The following is a 19,464-nucleotide window of genomic DNA, read 5'->3' as shown; positions in this document are numbered from 1 at the left end:
CATCAAGTTGAAAAACTAAGGAAAGTATTTACAAAAACACATTTGCTAATTTTTAAGGAAAAATTATCACTCAAATGAGCAAAGTGCCATATCGTATTTTGAAATCCAATTAACACAATATAATTTTTGTGAATCCTACCTACAAAAAATTTGAGTACTAAGACTCCAGAAAACTTTTTTCTTTTATTTTAAACCATAAAATGTCAAATTTTGTTTGATCAAGGAGAAAATATGTGTACTTTCTCTATATGAGTGAAGTTGTCTCACCAGGAATCAGAACTAAAATCAATAGAAATTAACCACAACACTCAGTCTTCAGGAAATAAAATTATTTTCATGTTATATTTGAGCGGTTTTCTACTTCCCTTCTTCAAACTGAATTTAAAACTAAACTATTAAGTGAAATAAACTGGTGCTGTTTGGTTGGTGTATGAAATGGGTTTGTTTTCAGGTACAGAATTGAAGTAAATTAGGACAAAACATCAACACTGTCCAAAACGGGGATATGAATGTGTGAAGAGGCGATCTGACTCAACTTATTTTTTCTGACATTTATTTATTTATTTATTTATTTATTTATTTATTTATTTATTTATTTATATTGATAATTTATTTTGCTATACTGACACTTCTGGGGTCCCGTTTTTACCTAGTGTTTAAAGAGACTTGGGGGTCTTCTGGAAAGCTGACATCCAATTGAACAAGATATTTTTAAAACTATAAGGCCATAACAATATTTTTTTCTGTTGTGTACTGACTAAAAGAATGTGCAATAAATAAATGTTTTTTTCCTATCTCCTACCTGTTCATATTCACTACCTAATTATTGCCAGTAGATGGAGCCTACGCATTCTTTTTCTTCTTCTTCTTAAACGTCACAACTCGCGTTTCCAGGAAGTATGACGCCAGGCTGCTGTTAGCCAGCTAGTGATGGCTGCTACAATGAGGCTTGTCAACAGAACCACTTTCAGATTAAGAATGGGCCAGCAGTATATGTCGTTCAGCTCCGCACCAAAGGAGAAGACGGTTAGTTCTGGGTTTTTATTTCCCCGTTGTTTGAACTAAACTGTTGGTGCCGTAAAGAACAGCGGTCTCCAAATATCCATTAGCCTCCACTTGAAGCTGGTTGTGTTTGGTGACACTTGAGGAGACTCTACAATTCAGCTTTAACTTTATTTTTATTTGACTTGATTTCACCTGTTGGTGGTTCTATGTGTGTTTTCTTGCCTTTAGGCATGTGTAAAAGCTGCTCATGCTCTCCCACAAACGGTGAAAATAGTGGAAGTTGGACCCAGAGACGGTCTTCAAAATGAAAAGGTACACTTGTGTAAATAAATAAATCATGTCTATTTTTTAAAGTTTTGTTTGGTTTTATTTGGTTTTCAAACCATAAGATTAACCAAATGAAGTTTAATCACGATTTACAACTAAATGTATATCCAAGGGGAGCAGGTCCTTTCTTGTGTCTTTCATGAATTTTAGTGAAGTTCATAATATAAATAGACATTTATTTATTTTTAGCTTTTAAAAAAAAAATCACAATTACAACAAAATATTTTTGTTTTATTAATACTGTGCAATTATATTATTAAATTGTTTTCATTTTAATGCGTTTTTGTATAATAACTGTCAGTACAGGCATTATAGCATTTTAATTTTCAGATTACAAGCTTGATTGGACGCATGCCATACAAATTGTTCTCTCATTTTTAATTATGTAACTGTAATTATGTAATACAGCAAATATGTTTTTAGCCTATATGTTCAGTGAGCAAAAGAATAGGTGTGGCAACGTGGTACAACCTGGTGAAATAACGTGTCATGCATAGTTGGCATTATTTATCAGCTGTTCTTCATTTTTGTGTTTTATTATTCTATCCCTTAGACTGTCGTTCCAACAGAGGCAAAAATCAATTTAATTAACATGTTGTCAGAGTCTGGACTTCCAGTCATCGAGGCCACCAGCTTTGTGTCCCCTAAATGGGTTCCTCAGGTAAGCATTTAGAACAAAACCCACTCTGACTTCAGCATGTAAGAATGAATTGAGCTTTGTTTTTTTTGTTTTTTTATACTAATTGGTTTCTATTGTTCAAATATCAGATGGCAGATCAAGTGGAGGTAATGAAAGGTATCATTAAGAAACCAGGAGTATCTTATCCAGTCCTCACGCCAAACCTGAAAGGCTTTCAAGCTGCTGTGAGTGCTGCACATTCCTGTATTTCTGTGTCAGTCCTGAATAGGTACTGAATGTTCAGGTTTTAATACTGTAGGTGATTGCTCTAAAACATGTTTTGATCTCTTGTGCTGTAGCTAAAGGCCGGAGCTTCAGAGGTGGCCATATTTGGTGCTGCATCTGAGCTGTTTAGCAAGAAGAACATAAACTGTTCCGTGGAAGAGAGTTTACAGCGCTTCGAAGAGGTCATGAAGGCAGCTAAAGAAGCTGCCGTGCCAGTTCGGGGGTATAATTACCAGCATCCTGGCCATTCTCAGTAAACCTTTAAATCATTTGGATTTGCTCTTAAACTCTTTCATCCATGTTTCTCGTCACTGCAGTTATGTCTCGTGCGTTGTGGGATGTCCGTATGAAGGCCAGGTGGCGCCTGAAAAAGTTGCACATGTGAGTTCTGGCTCAAAAGATGTTGAGTTTGTTCAGCAAATAAGCCATTCGTCATCTTTTGCAAAACAGCCAGACGCAAAGCACTGAAGGTTTGCTTCTGTCTCACAGGTGGCGAAGCGCCTGTACTCTATGGGCTGTTACGAGATTTCTCTAGGTGACACTATTGGAGTGGGGACTCCTGGAAGTATGACTAAAATGTTGGAAGCTGTGGCCAAAGAGGTGCCAGTCAGCGCTTTAGCTGTTCACTGCCACGACACTTATGGCCAGGCTCTGGCTAACATCCTCATAGCCTTGCAGGTCAGGCTGAGTTCATGTTTCTGATTCTAAAAACTTGCCCTGAAACCATCTAGGGTATTATTATAAAAGTGAAGTTTTCCTGTTTTTTTGTTTTGTTTTGCTTTCTCAGATGGGAATCAGTGTGGTAGACTCATCAGTAGCTGGACTGGGGGGCTGTCCTTACGCTCAGGGGGCTTCTGGGAATGTTGCAACTGAAGATGTTGTTTATATGCTGCATGGACTTGGAATTCAAACAGTAAGAGATCAACTTTTATCTACTTTTCTTTGTTTTGGAGTTGGCTAGACGGGGAAAAGAAAACCAGTTGTTAATTACATTTCTGACAAATTTATATACCACTTACTAGCAGCAGTTATTCCATTAATTATTAGTTTATAATGCCTCAGTTGATCTGTTTTCTGGATGAAACAGTCACATATTAAATGACTTGTACATTTTCTTAAAAACTACAATTGAGTGTTACAGTACTCTGGGAAAAACAATATTTTCCAGTATTTTTTAAAAATAATATTGCAGTTAAATTTTCACCTGGGAATAATTGCATTCTGTTTTTGTTTTCTGTCAGGCTGTTTATGCTGTTGTTGTTCTGCTTATACATTTTAAAAATGGATGGATTACTTATGTTATACTTGAACTTTTCCTCAAATCATTTAAGCTGTGACTCTGTGTTCTCACGTCAGGGAGTGGACCTCTCAAAGCTGATGGAGGCTGGAGCTTTTATCTGTCGAACCATCAACAGGAAGACCAGCTCCAAAGTGGCACAAGCCACCTGCAAACTGTAGACAAAAAAAACAGTGGCTTTTTCCAATCCTATATCATCTTCAGTTCCAAAATTAAACAAAATAAAATGTGGCTTGATCCAACCTCTCTAAAATTCGTTGTTAAACATTGTTTTTGTATTGATAATTATAGCATATTAGTGCCTTATGTAAAATCTGTGGTTCGTAAGAGCACTTTTCTTTTAAAGGAATGCTTTTGTCAAGTTGTGGTCAGTGGATGAAGAATGGACTTAACTTTAAGTTTCTAATGACACATGTTCCTGTAAATACAGATTATATCACTAATATCACAGCAGAAGATTTAGTTCAGGACATACCTGTGGAAACCATCATGCCTCAGAAGTTTGAACAATATATAATGGTTAGTGAAGCTGTTTCTTTTTTTTAACATAGTGCTCAAGGTTATTTATTTAAATTATCTCTTTAAATCTAAAATGTACATATTTATGAAAGTTGAAAGTTTCAAAAATAAAACTATTTTACATTGTAATTTGTGATTGCGTTTGTCTACTAATAAATATTGCTAGGATGTAATATTTGTTTTAGCATCATCTCATACTGGAAACCTTTGAGAAATCCTGCTTTTAAGTCTATTTGTTTAATGTGTGACTGGAGAATTCCACTTTGGACATAAAGTATAGTTACAGTACGTAGCTTTTACAAAAATATGTTTTTTGCAAAATTGTTAAAACTCACCATGTTGTGACAGTGTAATGTGAGACGGATAATCTGAAAAGATTGCGCGCTTCCACCACCTCCCGGTGCTTCTATTGCTGTTTGAAGAAATGCACTCCTCCTGGTCAAAAACAACCAATCAGAGGCAGTAGGAGTGTCTTAGAAGTGTCAATCAATCTCTGTACATGCTGCTAAACCTGCTAATGGTGAAGAAACAACTTACCATTACAGAAAAACCATTTATCCGCCATCATCGGTGGCCATGCTAACTAGCCTTAGATTCATAGCAGGTCATGTTGTGGTGAGGCAGGTACAGTTTAGCAGAGAGACAGGGGGAGGTTATGAGTGGAGTATACACAAGAGTGATGGACAGCACTAAGACCCTCTTCCTGGCTCTGATTGGTTGTTTCTGACAGAACACAGGACAATAAGGAGAAGGCAAAGAAGCTCGATTTTTTTTTCACAGTTTATGTGTTTCATACGTCACAACATAGTGATAGTTTGAACAAATATGTAAAAACATATATATACAGTATATATATATATATATGTATATATATATATTATAGAAGTTACATTAATACTTCTATTATGTAGAATAGAAGTATTCTATTCTACATAATAGAATAGAATTGCCAGGGTCCTGCAAGTGCCAGGGTCCTGCAAGTTTTAGATGTGCCCTTGATCCAACAAATCAAATAGAATAAGCTCATCATCATTCAATCAAGTTCCAGATAAATATTTGAAGCACCTGAATCAAACAGCCTTACCATTCATTTGAGTCAGGTGTGCTTGAGAAGGAATCCATCAAAAGGTTTCAGGATAGTATCTTTTGAGGACTGGACCCGAGCAGAGGTCACCTAACAAGTCAACCCACAATGACCAGAGGAGTACTGATTTTGTCAAATCTTTGTTGATTTGACAAAATGTTTTAGACCATTAACCTGTAAAATGGATTCAATTTTTCAGTTTCTGATGGTGCCCACAAGATTTTTCTTTAAAATTTTAAAAAATGGGACTCAGGGAGATCCACAGGCCTCTTAGCAAATAGAGCTTTTCCACACATTCATCCTTTGTTTGCCTGTTTTCCTGTTGGTATTTGTGAGTTATGAAGAGCAATGCACATGGGGCGAGAGTGGTTCAGGAAGTAGTTCATCCTGTAACCAGTGCATTCAAAAGCCAGCTCCATCTGTCTCAGTCGTTCTGTCCTTGGAGAAGACACTTCATCTCCATAGCATGCTGGTGGTGGTCTGAGAGTTAGACTGACTTCTGTCAGACTGCTGTCAGCTCACCGCCTTAAATGTGTTGTTGATTTGATTGCACCTAGTTTAAGGTATTTTTGAGTTGTCGGACTTGATAAAACACAGTGAAAATGCATTGCAATGTCATTTCTCTGCCTCACTCGAATGGAATGTTCTCATCGTTTCTGTTTTGAATGGAATACTACTTATCCCATTATCTAAAGAAAAAAATCTAAGGTATTTGGATGATTTTTTTTTTTAGATTTGATTTTCCACAACTCTGCTTCAGTTCTTGTCTATTTCACACACTTACTTAATGAGGACAACAGTTGGAAGAGTAGCTGTCTTGAATTTGGAAAAATTGTGATTCAGATTTCCGTTTCATCCCCTGCTGCGTGTCTGAGTGCCTCTGGGCAAGGCACATTGGGTTGCCTGCAGAGATAAAGGTGCTTGGGGTGCAAGCCATTTCACCGGTATTTGCTTCTTTGGCCTACACATCTCTTTGCATCAGGATTTTAACTGCATTTGTGAAAAATAACCCATAAAACCCAACTTGGAAAATGGTTTGTACTTGAATGCCAATCATAGCTTCAATACTGCCAAAAAATATTGAGAAAATGGTGTCTGGAAAAGTTTGGAGTTTCTAAATGAAAATTTGCAGGACACCGATGAAAAACGGAAGCCATGGATTATTATTTTTATGTTTCACTTGCATCTCTTCATAGAAATGGTAAATGTTGCAGCTGTGAAGTTAAAAACTTTTTCCCCCTCCAACTAATAAATGTTTTAAAATGAAAGGCTGCCTCTTCCATAATATTTTAGGGTTAGATTGTCCAACTGCAGTAAAAGAATAATTTATATTCAGGTTTTTCACACCCCTACCATAGAGTAGGGGTGTGACGCCCTCTACCAGTAACAGTAGAGGGCGTCAGATGTACCTTTTTATGCTTTTATACTTCTTCAGGAAGAAGTATATTTTAATGACCATCTGAGGAACTATTGTGAGTAGATTTCTTATTGTCTCTGTGGAAAATTTCCAGTTCTAAGAAAGCATCCAGGACAAAACAAAGCATTTCAGTTGATGTAACTTAAAGAAGCCTGAATAACAAGTCCAACAGGCAACCTGAGGTTGTTGCGTAGTCCAAAAAATACCTGGAAATGTACGTAGCAATTATGGGAAACAATTTCATTATGGCCCACAGCATATTCAGATGCATGTCTGGCACAAATTTATGCCGATGCCAGGATTCATCATAAAACATGACTAGCTCCTTAGATGAAGATTGTCAGGATCCACATGCAGAATTAAAATCTATATTTATGGCATGTTTTCTCTTAAAGAAATTGCTTGTATCTAATAATGAATCTCAATTCAAAAACAGCAAAGACACACATTGTCATCATACGTTTACACTTTTACAAAAAGGACAAGTATTAACAGCATCTGCAATTAAGACATTTCCAGGTGACGTCTAGATTGGACTGTTACAGTTCCACAAGCCGCATCCAGGTCTGTCCAGTTTTCATCCAACATGATTCAGCACTAAAGACAGAATTAAACAGCAGTATTCCTTTGAGGCTGACTTGAATCAACAGTGGTCTTGGATAGGGTGATGTTGTGCACAAACATGTCAAAACACAAGGAGTCTAAGCAGCACAAACCTGACAGAGAGAGCAAGGATTTTAAAAACATGAAATGCAAAACAAATACTTTTGACTTTGTCTGTGAGAATAAAAAAGCTCATTTCTGGACACCTTTTATACAAGCTCTGAAGCATCTACATTCACATGATGAAGGGTGTCCTTTTCTTCACTGGATTTACATGAAATCATGAAGCTAAAACCATAATCTGAGTGTAAATTAAATTGTAAAAATCCCTTTTTAATGGCTAAACTGTAGATTAAGACATCAGTTTCTGACACACCACTGTAGACACTGGCAGGGAGGGTGAATACTTCCACCAGGTGTGTCTTTGCTTCTTTTGTGACACTTATTTCCCTCCCTCTCCATGCCAACACTACTCAAAAGTATAGCTGATAAAACCTTCACTGGCTTATTTTAAAAAGTAGAAGAGCTGAAATGGCACAGAGATATATCCAAAAGGACAGCCATGTATCACCTACAAATCAAACTTAAATTTAACAGTTGACTTGTAAATATTGTGGATGTTGACTTGGAGACCGAAGTTCAAACAATTCCTTGAGAGTTTTAGATGCAGACACAAAGTCACAATGAATCCAGTACCAATGACGCAGCTCTGAAACATTCTGTAATTTGGCTCACAAGTCTGCATCTGTAATTTTTTTTTAAGGTTTGTGACCTGGGATCCAGTCAAAGCAGTTCTCAACTCTTGAGCCGTGGCCTGACTTCCATCATGACCATGATAGGGTCAAGTTGGGAGCAGAGGCCCGTATCTTTGGATCTGAGAGTACATCCAGCCGGTGTGGTGATTTGCAGACATTCCTGAAGGATGGAGGCTTATCATCCATATCTCTCTTTGGCAAAGCCATGTTGTAGTTGTGGAAATTGTCGTTGGTGTAGTCGTCATGATGCACAATGTTGTGATTGCGCCTTTTGCACTTTTTTATGATCCGTGCAATTCTCTTGGAGATGAGATAGATGATCTCGCATATGTTCAGGACGATGCAGAGGGCCGAAGCTCCAACCATGAAGTAGGTGAAGACCTTCTTCTCTGTTGGGTGACCGATATAACAATCAACCACGTTGGGACAGGGTATCACCTCGCACTTGACGAGCCTCGGTAGGTAGAAGCTGTCGTAGATGTGGTGAAGGATGTAGAGGAAGGCAATCTCAATACCTGTTTTTGCAAAAAGACTGACCAGGTAGGTCCACCACAACCCACCATGTTTTTTGCCAGTGTTGTTGTATAGCTTGCTGTCATCACCAAATTTGGCCCTGTGCTTTCGCTCGCGGTCATCGCGGTACGCCACATGCATCACCACCATGAACGAAGGGCAGGTGACGAAGATGAGCTGCAGGGCCCACAGGCGGATGTGGGAGATGGGGAAGAAGTGATCGTAGCAGACGTTGGGACAGCCAGGCTGCTTGGTGTTGCAGTCAAAGTCCTTCTGCTCATCCCCCCAAACCCGTTCAGCTGCAACCACGTACACCATCACCCTGAACACAAACACCACCGACAGCCATACCCGTCCAAATGCAGTGGAGTATTTGTTCACTCCACTGAGGAGGGCTTGGAAGGTTTTCCAGTCCATGTTGCTGACTTGTTGTCAAATATCTGTTGTCTGAAATTCTCTCTATGGTTACTGTTTCTCCTTTCACCTGGAAGTGGAAATGTAAAAAAAATGGGTCACAAACATCATGTTTTCAGAGCTAGTTGAGTTTTAGGCAATAGACATTTTTCTAGGGGGATAAATATCAGGACTTCAGTTCAAACCTGATTGGAAATAAAAAATAAAAAAAAACATCTCCAACTTCCGAAGTTTTAATCCTATCAAGAAGGCGTTTGTAAAATGACAGCCCAAACTGACAACAAAGGACACAAGCTGAAACAACTTTTTTTTTTTTTTTTTTTACACACCCACAAACTATTCAGTCTTTTCTTCAGGGCATTTTTAGGCAAATAGTCACTTCTGAAATGAGGTTAGCGCATGCCAGTCTCCTTTTGTGAGTATTTTCACGTTGAAGAAAATCTATTATTGAGTCTCAATGCGTCTTAAAGCTAGATATATTTTTTAAAAACGGCTTTTACGCACTAACTGCCCGCGCTCTCTGTACATATTTTCGTGGGAAGAATCGCTCTGAGACCGTATTTTCATATTCTAAATCACAGACAATCGGTTCCAAATGAGTAGGTCTGCTCAGTGCGGATTAGCAAACCGCGACCTCAAGGTTTAATTTCTGTCTGAAACGCGAACATGAACATTGGCAAATCCGTCTAAGACATTTTCAAAATAGTTTACCTTCACTTACTTTGAGATGTTTAATCCATATCTCACTAAAAGAACCACCGGCTTATTTATTTTCCCTTTATTCCGTCTCAGTTCAACTTCGTGCCGATCTTTTGACGCACAAATTTGGCTCCCGTGGACAGGTAGGAGCGCAGAGAGGAGAAATGCGGCCGTGGGTGTGGTTAAAGAAAATGAAGAAAGGCTAGAACTGCCCCAGATGTTCCTCTCCACCCTCATTCCCTTCGCCTTTGTGGGCTCCCTTCTCGTCACTCTCAAAGAACTTCACCGTGTTTTATATATTTATTGTGAATCTGAAATGGCACTGGCGAGAAGCCACTGACAATAAGAGAAGCTTTTAACAGAACCGCTCTTATCTTTAAAACATCTTGAGCTGAGCTGAACTTTTAATTAGAATTCCGCTCTTTTTCCTTTAGTCTTCCTTTGTTTTCTTCATTTCTCTGTTTACTTAAATCTTTGTTTCCATCATAAAATTCAGCTGAATGTCCTGTACTGAAAAAACAATGTGGCATGAGTGTAATACAACATTGCTTCAACTTTTGTCTTAGTGGATGTCAGTGAACCACTCAGCCCACGACTTAGGAGAAAAATCCAGAGTATGCAAAATCCAAACTGGTTGCTTAGCAAGATCTATAATAGATATTAATAATATTAGCTCAGATTTTGTCAAAGTTCACAACACATCTAGGACACTACGAGTCCCACATTAAATCCAGAGTTGTCCAGTTGGAATCTTATAAAGACAATTCACATCAGATAATTGCTGTATGTAAGCTACGGACAGTGTTATCTGGATTTCTAGCCACATGGCCCAATATGTAAGAGTTCCCTGGGCTGGAACTACTGCTGGTGGCTACTTTACAGTTTCCAGTCAGCTCCTGGGATCAAATTTAGATCTGGGAATTATATGAATTTAAACTTTAACCTTGTTTCAGCTTCAAGTTCCAAAGCCAGTGTGATTTGCTGATTGAAATGTTAAGTGAACAGGCTGCCACTTGCAATGCAAGCCAAAATAAAGCATTTATCTAGATGTGTTATTTCCAAACACTGTAGCAACATGTTGACTGGAACATAGTGTACAATACTGTGTGTATGCAAGAGAGACCCTGTGCTGTTGAAGTAGAAATCATCAAAGCTCCAAATAAAGCTGTGTTTTTTTCATATCCAGGTGGACAAATTGGATTTTGAGATCAGGTGAGGAACATGTGACTTTTCTTCTTCAGATTTAAACTCCTGGGGGTTCTTTTTCTTTTTTGTTATCTTTCTCCTCTGGCTCAGTCAAAATCATCTTTTTCAATGAATATATTCACTTAAATCTGAAAAGAGTGGAGGAATCTTGTGTATTTTTTTGACAGACTGTCATCTAACTGTGAAGATGGTCCTGTACTGGATAAAATCTACACAGGAAATTAACGGGGGCAATACTGTAATTACATGGTCTCTTTACAGACCCCTCCTTTTCTTAGCCTGGTTCCTGTCTACATCTGTAACAATTGCCTTTGGCTTAGAAGTCTTTAGCTACGTTCTGATTCCAAAACGTAGTGGGATAAAATAGATGTTGGCTTCAAAATGTGGTACAATGTATTGCTATCCATTATGTTCTTTCAAAACACAGAGGCAACATCTCTACTGAAGGAAATTAAATTGTATTGTGTGTGACTGATTTAACGATGTAGAAATATTAATAGGTGCAACATTTTATTCTCATTTTTATTCAGTTATCAATAGGTTTGCTAACAGGGCAGTAATGTACAACTTTGAGGTAAGAGTGATGAGAAACTTCTGACTTTTTGAAACACATTATATAGATAAATTAAACACAAAGTCATGTTTTAATGCCTTAATTTCTGTTAATTATACTGATTTTATTTTGACAGTTGACATTACAATAGAATATTACATCAGATCAATAAAAACCATTGTTAAAACCTGTAAAAATTGTGAGTTTTCTTTAATCTGACCAGATTAAAGAAAACCGATAACCTTATCGATGCATATTCTAAACTGTAACGCTTGACATGTTTGAGATCTTTGCTCCATTTTTGCTATATTAACAATATTAAAGTTACCATTTGTAAGAGGAGAAATGAAAGGTAGAACCAAATTATGACATGAATAATTTATTAAACTTTTCTCATTTTGAAGCATTCAATGCTTTTTGTAGCCAAAGTTTGTAGCATACCTACCAGGTGTTTTTGTTTTGCTGTCTTTGTTTTAAAAGGTAAAAACTCAATCTTATTGTTTCCATGTTTTAAGTTTCCAGGAACAGGATTATCTCCTTGTCTGAACATGTGTGATGGTTCTGGATAGCGCACGCAAGAGACACACCTGAGTGCATATTTTTGTTGTTGTGCATCTCCTTTGACTTGTACATATTCGTTGCTTGGGGGATGTCTTACTTAGAGATTTGCTGTGGGTTTGAAAAAAAACAACACTTTTTACATGCTTTTTTATGGAGATTTAAATCATAATACTATTTAAAAAGTAGCATTGTGTGCCTTACAATGTTTTAACTTTACTCTGCTCAAATAACAGCCCAACCATTCACCTCCTCCCAAAGGGTCTCAGTATCATTCACCTTCTGAAATTATGTAAGCTGTAGCTTTTGTGTCTTTTCTTTAGTCTGCGTGCTAAAATCCCTGGGCTGTGCCAGAGCAAGCCAGCTCTTGCAGACTTGTTCCTGCTCAGAACAATAACATTCTCTATCTACGTAGCAGAGGATTAAAAAAAGTATCTTCATTTGGTTCCAAAGTCAAGTTTGAATAAATTAGGCAATGTGTTCAAGGAACAGAACAAGAAACCCTTAGTTTCTAAGAAGTCAGTTCTCAAAAGGAACAAACAAAGAAAAATGAGGAATGAGGAAAATGTGGCGTGAGATATGATCATCATTTTTTATGGAAGCAGTAAAATCTTGCATGTTAGAACTGAAGAATGAACTGGTAGATTGTTAGGACAGAGCTTCTCGACATTGCTTATTTTAACTGCTGTTGTGCTTTGCAGAAAAGTCATGTTTTCCACAGCTGCTTCAGCATCTGCATTTTTATCTTTTTAGTAGACAATAATCCCTTTCAGACTGGGAGGAGGAGTGCCAACAATTTTTCTAGACACTAAATGAAGAACTGGTTCCAGTCTGGATAGAACACGCCCAAAGAAATTTATAGTGTGACTCAACCTCTGCCAGCAACAAGTCCTGACAAGACGGATACAACAGAATGAAAGGCACAACTTTCAACTACTGGCTTTGAAAAAGGAAGGAAGCCAAGAAATTGTGTGAGAAGGTCTTTCCACAAGACCCTAGAGGTTCCCATCGCGAGCGGGAGGGTGGGATTGTTTACAGAGACACACAGTCCGACTGGAGAAACAGGATAATGGCCAAAGGCAATCACATGTGTAACATCGTAACAACTTTGAGTTGCTACTATGTCAATAAAGAACAAAATCTTGAAGGAAGTTTTCCAATACCTCTTGTGAAAGGTTTCACTCAGAGAAAACTATTTATTTACTTACTTACACAAACAGGAATATCAGTTATAAAAAAAAGTATTTTGATGCATTTAGGCATCTAGAAAATGACTTGCTGAAGTTTAAAACAAGAATTAGACAGGAAAAGACACGAGATTGTTGTTATATTGAATTGTGAATGGTTTTGGTGCCTGAGTATTTCAGAAACTGCTAACATGCTGTGATGCTAATGGACACCCATGCCTTGGTCCTACAGAGAATCTGCTGATAAAGAAAAGAAAAATAAAAGATTGGGGAGACTGGTTTGACCAGATAGAAAGGAAACCGTTGCTCAAGTAGCTACTTCCTTCAACAATGCTCTCGTGTCTAACAGTTCAATGAAAGAGAGGCACGGTGTACCATCACAGGATAAAACAGGACAAACAACCATACACATGCACTCTCACATGTAAAGGCATTTTAGGATGGTTGATGAATTTAACATACATTGTTTTTGGAAAGAAGCCAGAGTACCCAGACAGAATATGGGGAGAACATTAAAACTAAGTTGAGAAAGTCCACAACTAGCATCAAAAACCAGGATGTTCTGATTGCAAGAAAGTCTTGCATGCAGCCTAGGCATCATGTCATAAAGCACAATGAGTTCAGTGGCCATTAGAGTCTCCAGATCTCAATCCAACAGACCATCTGTAGGATGTGGTGGAACTGTAGATGGGCAGCTGACAAATATGAAGCAACTCTGAGTTGCTACTGTGTCAATAAGAACCAAAATCTTGAAGGAAGTTTTCCAATACCTTCCTTGAATTTATGGTATGAATTATCAAGCCACTGTGATGGAAAAAATGGCTCCAAACTGAGCATCTGGCTTGAAACTCTTTAGAAGAAAAATCTAAGTTCTTCTTTTTATACCCTGAAATATTCGAAATTCTTCCTAAAAGTGAAATAGAGATCCAAAAAGTTGAAATCAAGGTAGTTGTCTCAGAGATTGGCGAGTCTTAGCAACTTCTTTGCATTACTGTACAAAGATCATATCCTTCATAACTCCGGTTTTTAGACTAATCACCATTTTGATTAGTTCAAAATCACCATTTTGATTAGTTCAAAATGGTGATTAGATTACCTTTATCCTAGAGGGACAGATCAACCAGTTTCCGTCTAAAATTGACTAGGTGAATTTACTGAGGAATGAAAAGATCTGAAGACAACAAGAGAGCTTGGCATCATCATCATCAGTCAGCAACTAAGCAGTGCAATGATGACATACTTTAGTCATTCTAATTTGGATTTAGGTCAAAACGTTTTCAACAAATTAGTTGGAAAAATAGGTCACAGATAAAAACAACCAAATGACCAACTTGACAGACACGTGAATCAGGGAAACATCCATTGTGAAACTTCAAGGTGTGAAGATGAATCAGCTAAATTCAAAAAACTGAATTTACAGTCAGACTCAACTGAAGGTGACCAGAACCAGAATGTCAGTGCCTCTTTTTTTTATACTCTTTTTAGAATTTTTTTATAATAATCTGGATTTTTGATATCATCTAATCTCTTAGTAGACCATTTAGTAGTCATTTTTGTTTCATTGTCTTTTCTGTATGGGGAAAATATCTTTTAGCAATCAATTGTTTCATCAACAATAACAAGTTAACTTGATATCCCAAACAAAGGTCACAAACTATGATACTCCCAGTGTCTTTCTTCAGAGATAAGATAAAACTAAAGGATGTCATTGATCTCTACTTTCCACTCCACATTTTTATAATGAATCTCTTTGTTTTATATCCAGACAATAGAACCGGATCTGTGTGTACCCCTCCTCTCACCCAAAACTTGGGTGAGAGTTTTGGGTGTGTTTTGGGTATGTGCATGCAAACAACAGCATGTATGCACATACCCATGAGCAATTCAGAGAGACCAAAAGACCAGTCAGGTTTTTTAGGATATGGAAAGAAGCTGCTTACTGAAATAAAACCCCACAGACTTGTGGAAAACATGCTAACTCCATGCAGAAAGACCCCAGGCTGGGATTTCAGCTGCTCCACCTTGCAGTCAAAATTTATATTCTGTTTTTCTCATTGACTAGACACCACACTTATTTAGACTTTACCACTTTCATTGAAGCAAATATTGTTTTTTATCTCAAATTGTACGTACAGTATTTTATATTTTATTTTTGTATGTTTTCTTACATGTTAATGTCACCTAGTGTAGATGGAGTTCATCCTCTTTAACAAGTAAATGCATCTACCCAAGGAATCCTTTGTTCATGTCTTAAATATCTTCTTTAGAAAGAAAATAAGGGAAATGTTTGTTCTTGTTAAAAGTCTGAATATAACCAGGTTCAAACGTCAATTTTCCATCTATCTGCTGATATCCTTTAGAAATTACAAAGTTTCTGAAGACTGTGTTAGTTGGATGATTGCCTTAAAATCTCTTCATACGTTTCCAGTGAACTACTGATGCCTGCAGTTTATCCAGTCCTTGTTTGTAGAACTCCATTTGGCTGGTTTACTTTTGTATATACCACTCTGTCACTGGTGACTCTGCCAAGGCAGATGTAAACAGCTGCATTTCAAAACCTTAGCAAGGCAAATAAGGAGAGAGTTGCAAATGCCCCTTAATTCTGACTACATCACTGCTTTGGCACGTTGCAGAGAAACTACAGTAATCAGCCATATAAAACAGGAAAAAAAAGGCAACATAAACATGGATTCCTCTATTGGGTGGAGTCACTTTTCAGAGGAGATGAATCAAACCATGGAGTGGGTGACTCCTCCTCAATGTACCAATCTACCCAAACAAAGAAAGCGCTGCTTCTGGCAACAGGACAATCAGCCTGGCCAACCCTTTCGTAAAGTGTGGAATGCTTTCGTCAAATGGAAAAGGAAGAATAAGACAGGAAGGAAGGCTGAGATCTTTGCTCAGCCGCAAGGCTTGTGCAGAGTCAACAAATTCCTTTAATGTAGAGAAGGTGGATGGTTTACACTACTTAAGCACATTCCCCTCTCTTCCACCCGCCATGTTAGTTTTTTTTTAAAAAATGAGAAAGAAGCGTTTTAAAGCACAAAATAACATTTATTACAAAATATTAACACATATGCAGTGAGGTCGAATGTAAAATATCCACATCCTGATCAGCTGTGTTTATGAAAACCACATTCTTGCCCCCAGCATAAACACAGACAGCAGGAAAACACAACAACACTAACAAAAACAAGTAACGTCCATGAAAAGTGTCCAATGCCAGGCTCTGAGTGAAAGGGGAAGACTCTCAGCAGGCTGAACATTTGAGGTTGGGCTTAAGCACGGGGAAAATTTTACACAGAGGAACCACATGTGCTGGTAAAACTTGCCAAACCGAGGAGTGACTCATGCTTCTCGTCCCAAGCCAAAATCAGACAAAGCAACCTATGGGACTTTTGTTTTTCTTTCTTTAAAACAGCAGTAGAGCTTTTTCAGTTAAAATACATTATATTTACCAACAGCATGACACACATATTCTGATCCAGAAATTCAAACTGTGTACAAAAATTCAGTCTTTGAGGTACTTTATACCAACTAGTCTTTTGAGGCAGCAAGGAGTGCCAGCTTTGCTTCCTCTCCGTCTTTGCGCTCTTTCAGAAAGTCTTTGCTCTCGTGTCTCACGATACAGCTATGCTGTATGAGGGTGCGGGCGTTTCGGGTGTTTTTTTCCCTATATGTTTCATACTGTTCGATTCCATCAGACTGGATCCGCTGGACAGCGTGTTGGTCATGCGATTTGAGTGGTGATCCCCAGTGACACACTCGTGGAGGCGTTTTCCCACCAGGTAGATGACCTCGAAGATGGAGAGCAGGACGCAGACCAGGCTGGTGACCACCATGAAGAGGGTGAAGATTTTCTTCTCGGTAGGCCGAGAGATGAAGCAGTCCACAGTGTTGGGACACGGGTCCTGTTTGCACTTGATTAGAGAGGGGAAGTCGTACCCCTCGTAGATGTGGTAGAGAAGGTAGACGAAGGTCACATCCACCCCTATTTTGAAAAGCAGCGTAAGGACGTAGGTCCACCATAGACCTCCGCGTTTCTTCCCAGTGTTCAGGTAAAGTCGGCGACAGTTTTCGCCATACTTTTCCCTGTGCTTTTTCTCCCTGTCTTCCCTGTAGGCCACATGCATCACCACCAGGAACGAGGGGCAGGTGACAAAGATGAGCTGCAGGGCCCACAGCCTGATATGGGACACTGGGAAGAAGTGGTCGTAGCAAACGTTGTGGCATCCTGGCTGAGCCGTGTTGCATGCAAAGTCTTTCTGCTCATCTCCCCACACCTTCTCAGCCGCCACCACAAACACCATGACCCTGAAGAGGAACACAATGGACAGCCACACTCTACCAAAGGCTGTGGAGTACTTGTTCACCCCACTGAGCAAGCCTTGGAGGAATGCCCAGTTCATGATGGAGTTTGTTCACAAACTGTCTCTTCCTGCTGATCGAAGACAGACAAAAGGCTTTCCTCGGGGCTTAAATGTCACAGATAGATCTGAAACAAACAAAATCTAAAGTCAATCATTGAGAAAGCAACAAACACAAATAAATGTCAGTAACTTTGTGTTCTGGTAGTTTAAACAGTATTTAATCACTCAAAAGATCGCTAAAATACACATTGTTCTTATTTGTCTAGTTAGATCTCATTTGCATCAGCGTCCATTTCATTCTTACAGTGTTGTAACTCTTGCTAAATCCAGCCTCTTACTTTCCATAGCCTGCAATAAAGACTTCCAAGTTTCTACATTCCGTGCGTAATTGCGCGCTGACACGAGTTCCTACATGAAGCACACTAAAACAGCTTCACATCACGGTCTGTTCTAGTATGTTCGCTCGTATCTGTTTGAAGTTACTCACAGTTTAAAGCTCAAAAACAGTCGCGGTGCCTCAGAGTCGCAGCAGAGCAGCAGTCCGTGGATCAACAACCCCGACGAGAATCTCGGCAGATTTACTCCCCGGGACTGGAATGGAGCTGAAAGTTGGGGTGGAGCTGTTAGCCTGGTATGTGACGTCCCACCGCGCTGACCTGTTCAGGTGTGGCTCCACAATCTCAACGCTTGTTCAACCAATGAAAGGTATTCCATTGTCAGCGTCTCGACTCTTACGTAAAACACGACCCAAACGAGCTCTCCAAAGTTAGCGGTTGGTTTTCATATGAAGATATGCAGATTTAACAAAGTTTTTTTTTTTTTTTTACTTTTTAAAAAACATAGATAGATAGATAGATAGATAGATAGATAGATAGATAGATAGATAGATAGATAGATAGATAGATAGATAGATAGATAGATATTAGTTTTATTTCAGTCATCTTGGATAAATAAAACACCAAACTTTACCCAAAAAAATAAATAAATACAAATGAAAACAATTTTTATACATAAATGTTTAATTATTATTGACACCGATAGGCAAGCTACAAAAAGTCAATGCTAAAAAAAGTTGTTCAGAATGTTGTATCAAAGCATATTACAGGAAGGTTTAGTGGAAGGAAGAAGTGTTGTAGAAAAGGTGAAAACCATTGCATTGACAGGACTGTTGTTCCGTGGTACAAAGTTCTCACTTAAAATTTAAGTCATTGAAATGCATTTGATTTAGAAATAAAAGTCACAGAATTTGGAGGAAGTGTAGAAAGGCACTGCATTGAAATCCAGCATAAAGGTTCCACAGAGAGACATGATTCGTTTTGATTCAAAGCCAAGTGTCTTAATTTATCAGCCAGACCCAATGCAGGCACCCGATTAACTCACTTTGCAACCAAACTCTCCTGACTGTGTTTACTAGGGGTGAACTGATTTATCGGTGCCGATTTCCTCAATTTTGGGAGATTGGTGATCAGCTGATTTTTGCATGTGAAGCCCATCTTATCCATCAATGTTATCAACCTCGGCAAAGGTCTAAAAATCAACCACTGTGCTTTTCTTTTCTGCTGTGATTGTGGTTTGACTGACAAACCGACCAACCAGGTCATGTTTGCACATTTACAGTTAACAATAGTCACCCCATTGTTGCCAATTCAGCAACTTTCTTGATATATTAAGCAACTTTTCAGACAAAAAACTGGTACCAGCCAGAATTAGAATTGGTAAGTTAGGCTTTTTAAAAGATTGGTAATCGGTGATCGGCCAGAAAACTGCCATCGGTGAACTCTAGTGTTTACCTAATACCTAATCAGTGCTACAGCCTTGCAGCCTCTATAATGTGCGACTCTACATTGATGAAAACCAATGAAGAACTGAATGCATATGGCTTTTAGTACATTTCTTAATTAAAAGTAAATTTCTTTTTTATTGTGTGATATAATCTTTTTAGCACAACAAACAGATTTTTTGGACTACTTTGGCTGTTAGACAAAGTAGACAAAAGAAGCAGAAATAAACACTAGAAATATATCCATTAGTGTGTGATCACCATCTAATGAGT

The 19,464-nt window shown here is 38.3% G+C and overlaps 3 protein-coding genes across 5 annotated transcripts; 1 reads left to right on the top strand and 2 right to left on the bottom strand.

The window, feature by feature from the left end:
* Positions 1-884: 884 nt before the first annotated feature.
* hmgcl (3-hydroxy-3-methylglutaryl-CoA lyase) lies at positions 885-13,005 on the top strand. 2 transcript variants are annotated; one of them, XM_032546388.1, is made up of 10 exons: positions 885-1,026; positions 1,234-1,317; positions 1,886-1,993; positions 2,101-2,196; positions 2,311-2,459; positions 2,554-2,617; positions 2,726-2,914; positions 3,024-3,149; positions 10,724-10,749; positions 12,608-13,005. In XM_032546388.1, exons 1-10 carry the CDS (start codon positions 931-933, stop codon positions 12,615-12,617), a joined length of 948 nt encoding a protein of 315 aa, XP_032402279.1. In that variant the 5' UTR covers positions 885-930; the 3' UTR covers positions 12,618-13,005. The 2 variants fall into 2 exon arrangements, with proteins under 2 accessions (XP_032402279.1, XP_032402278.1); XM_032546387.1 differs by lacking the exons at positions 10,724-10,749; positions 12,608-13,005 and adding an exon at positions 3,593-3,740.
* Positions 6,814-9,778, bottom strand: gjb3 (gap junction protein beta 3). 2 transcript variants are annotated; one of them, XM_032546392.1, is made up of 2 exons: positions 9,550-9,778; positions 6,814-8,908 (listed from the first exon to the last, which is right to left on the bottom strand). In XM_032546392.1, exon 2 carries the CDS (start codon positions 8,839-8,841, stop codon positions 7,981-7,983), a length of 861 nt encoding a protein of 286 aa, XP_032402283.1. In that variant the 5' UTR covers positions 8,842-8,908; positions 9,550-9,778; the 3' UTR covers positions 6,814-7,980. The 2 variants fall into 2 exon arrangements, with proteins under 2 accessions (XP_032402283.1, XP_032402282.1); XM_032546391.1 differs by having other exon boundaries at positions 9,560-9,777.
* Positions 13,006-16,074: 3,069 nt separating the features above from the next.
* On the bottom strand, positions 16,075-18,027 carry gjb10 (gap junction protein beta 10). The gene is made up of 2 exons (XM_032546393.1): positions 17,899-18,027; positions 16,075-17,536 (listed from the first exon to the last, which is right to left on the bottom strand). Exon 2 carries the CDS (start codon positions 17,448-17,450, stop codon positions 16,662-16,664), a length of 789 nt encoding a protein of 262 aa, XP_032402284.1. The 5' UTR covers positions 17,451-17,536; positions 17,899-18,027; the 3' UTR covers positions 16,075-16,661.
* Positions 18,028-19,464: the final 1,437 nt, after the last annotated feature.

This window comes from Xiphophorus hellerii, chromosome 19 (assembly GCF_003331165.1).
Source record: "Xiphophorus hellerii strain 12219 chromosome 19, Xiphophorus_hellerii-4.1, whole genome shotgun sequence".
In the NCBI taxonomy this organism is placed as follows: Eukaryota; Metazoa; Chordata; class Actinopteri; order Cyprinodontiformes; family Poeciliidae; genus Xiphophorus; species Xiphophorus hellerii.
The sequence above is the reverse complement of the archived record's forward strand: the minus strand, read 5'-3'. Positions and strand labels throughout refer to the sequence as shown.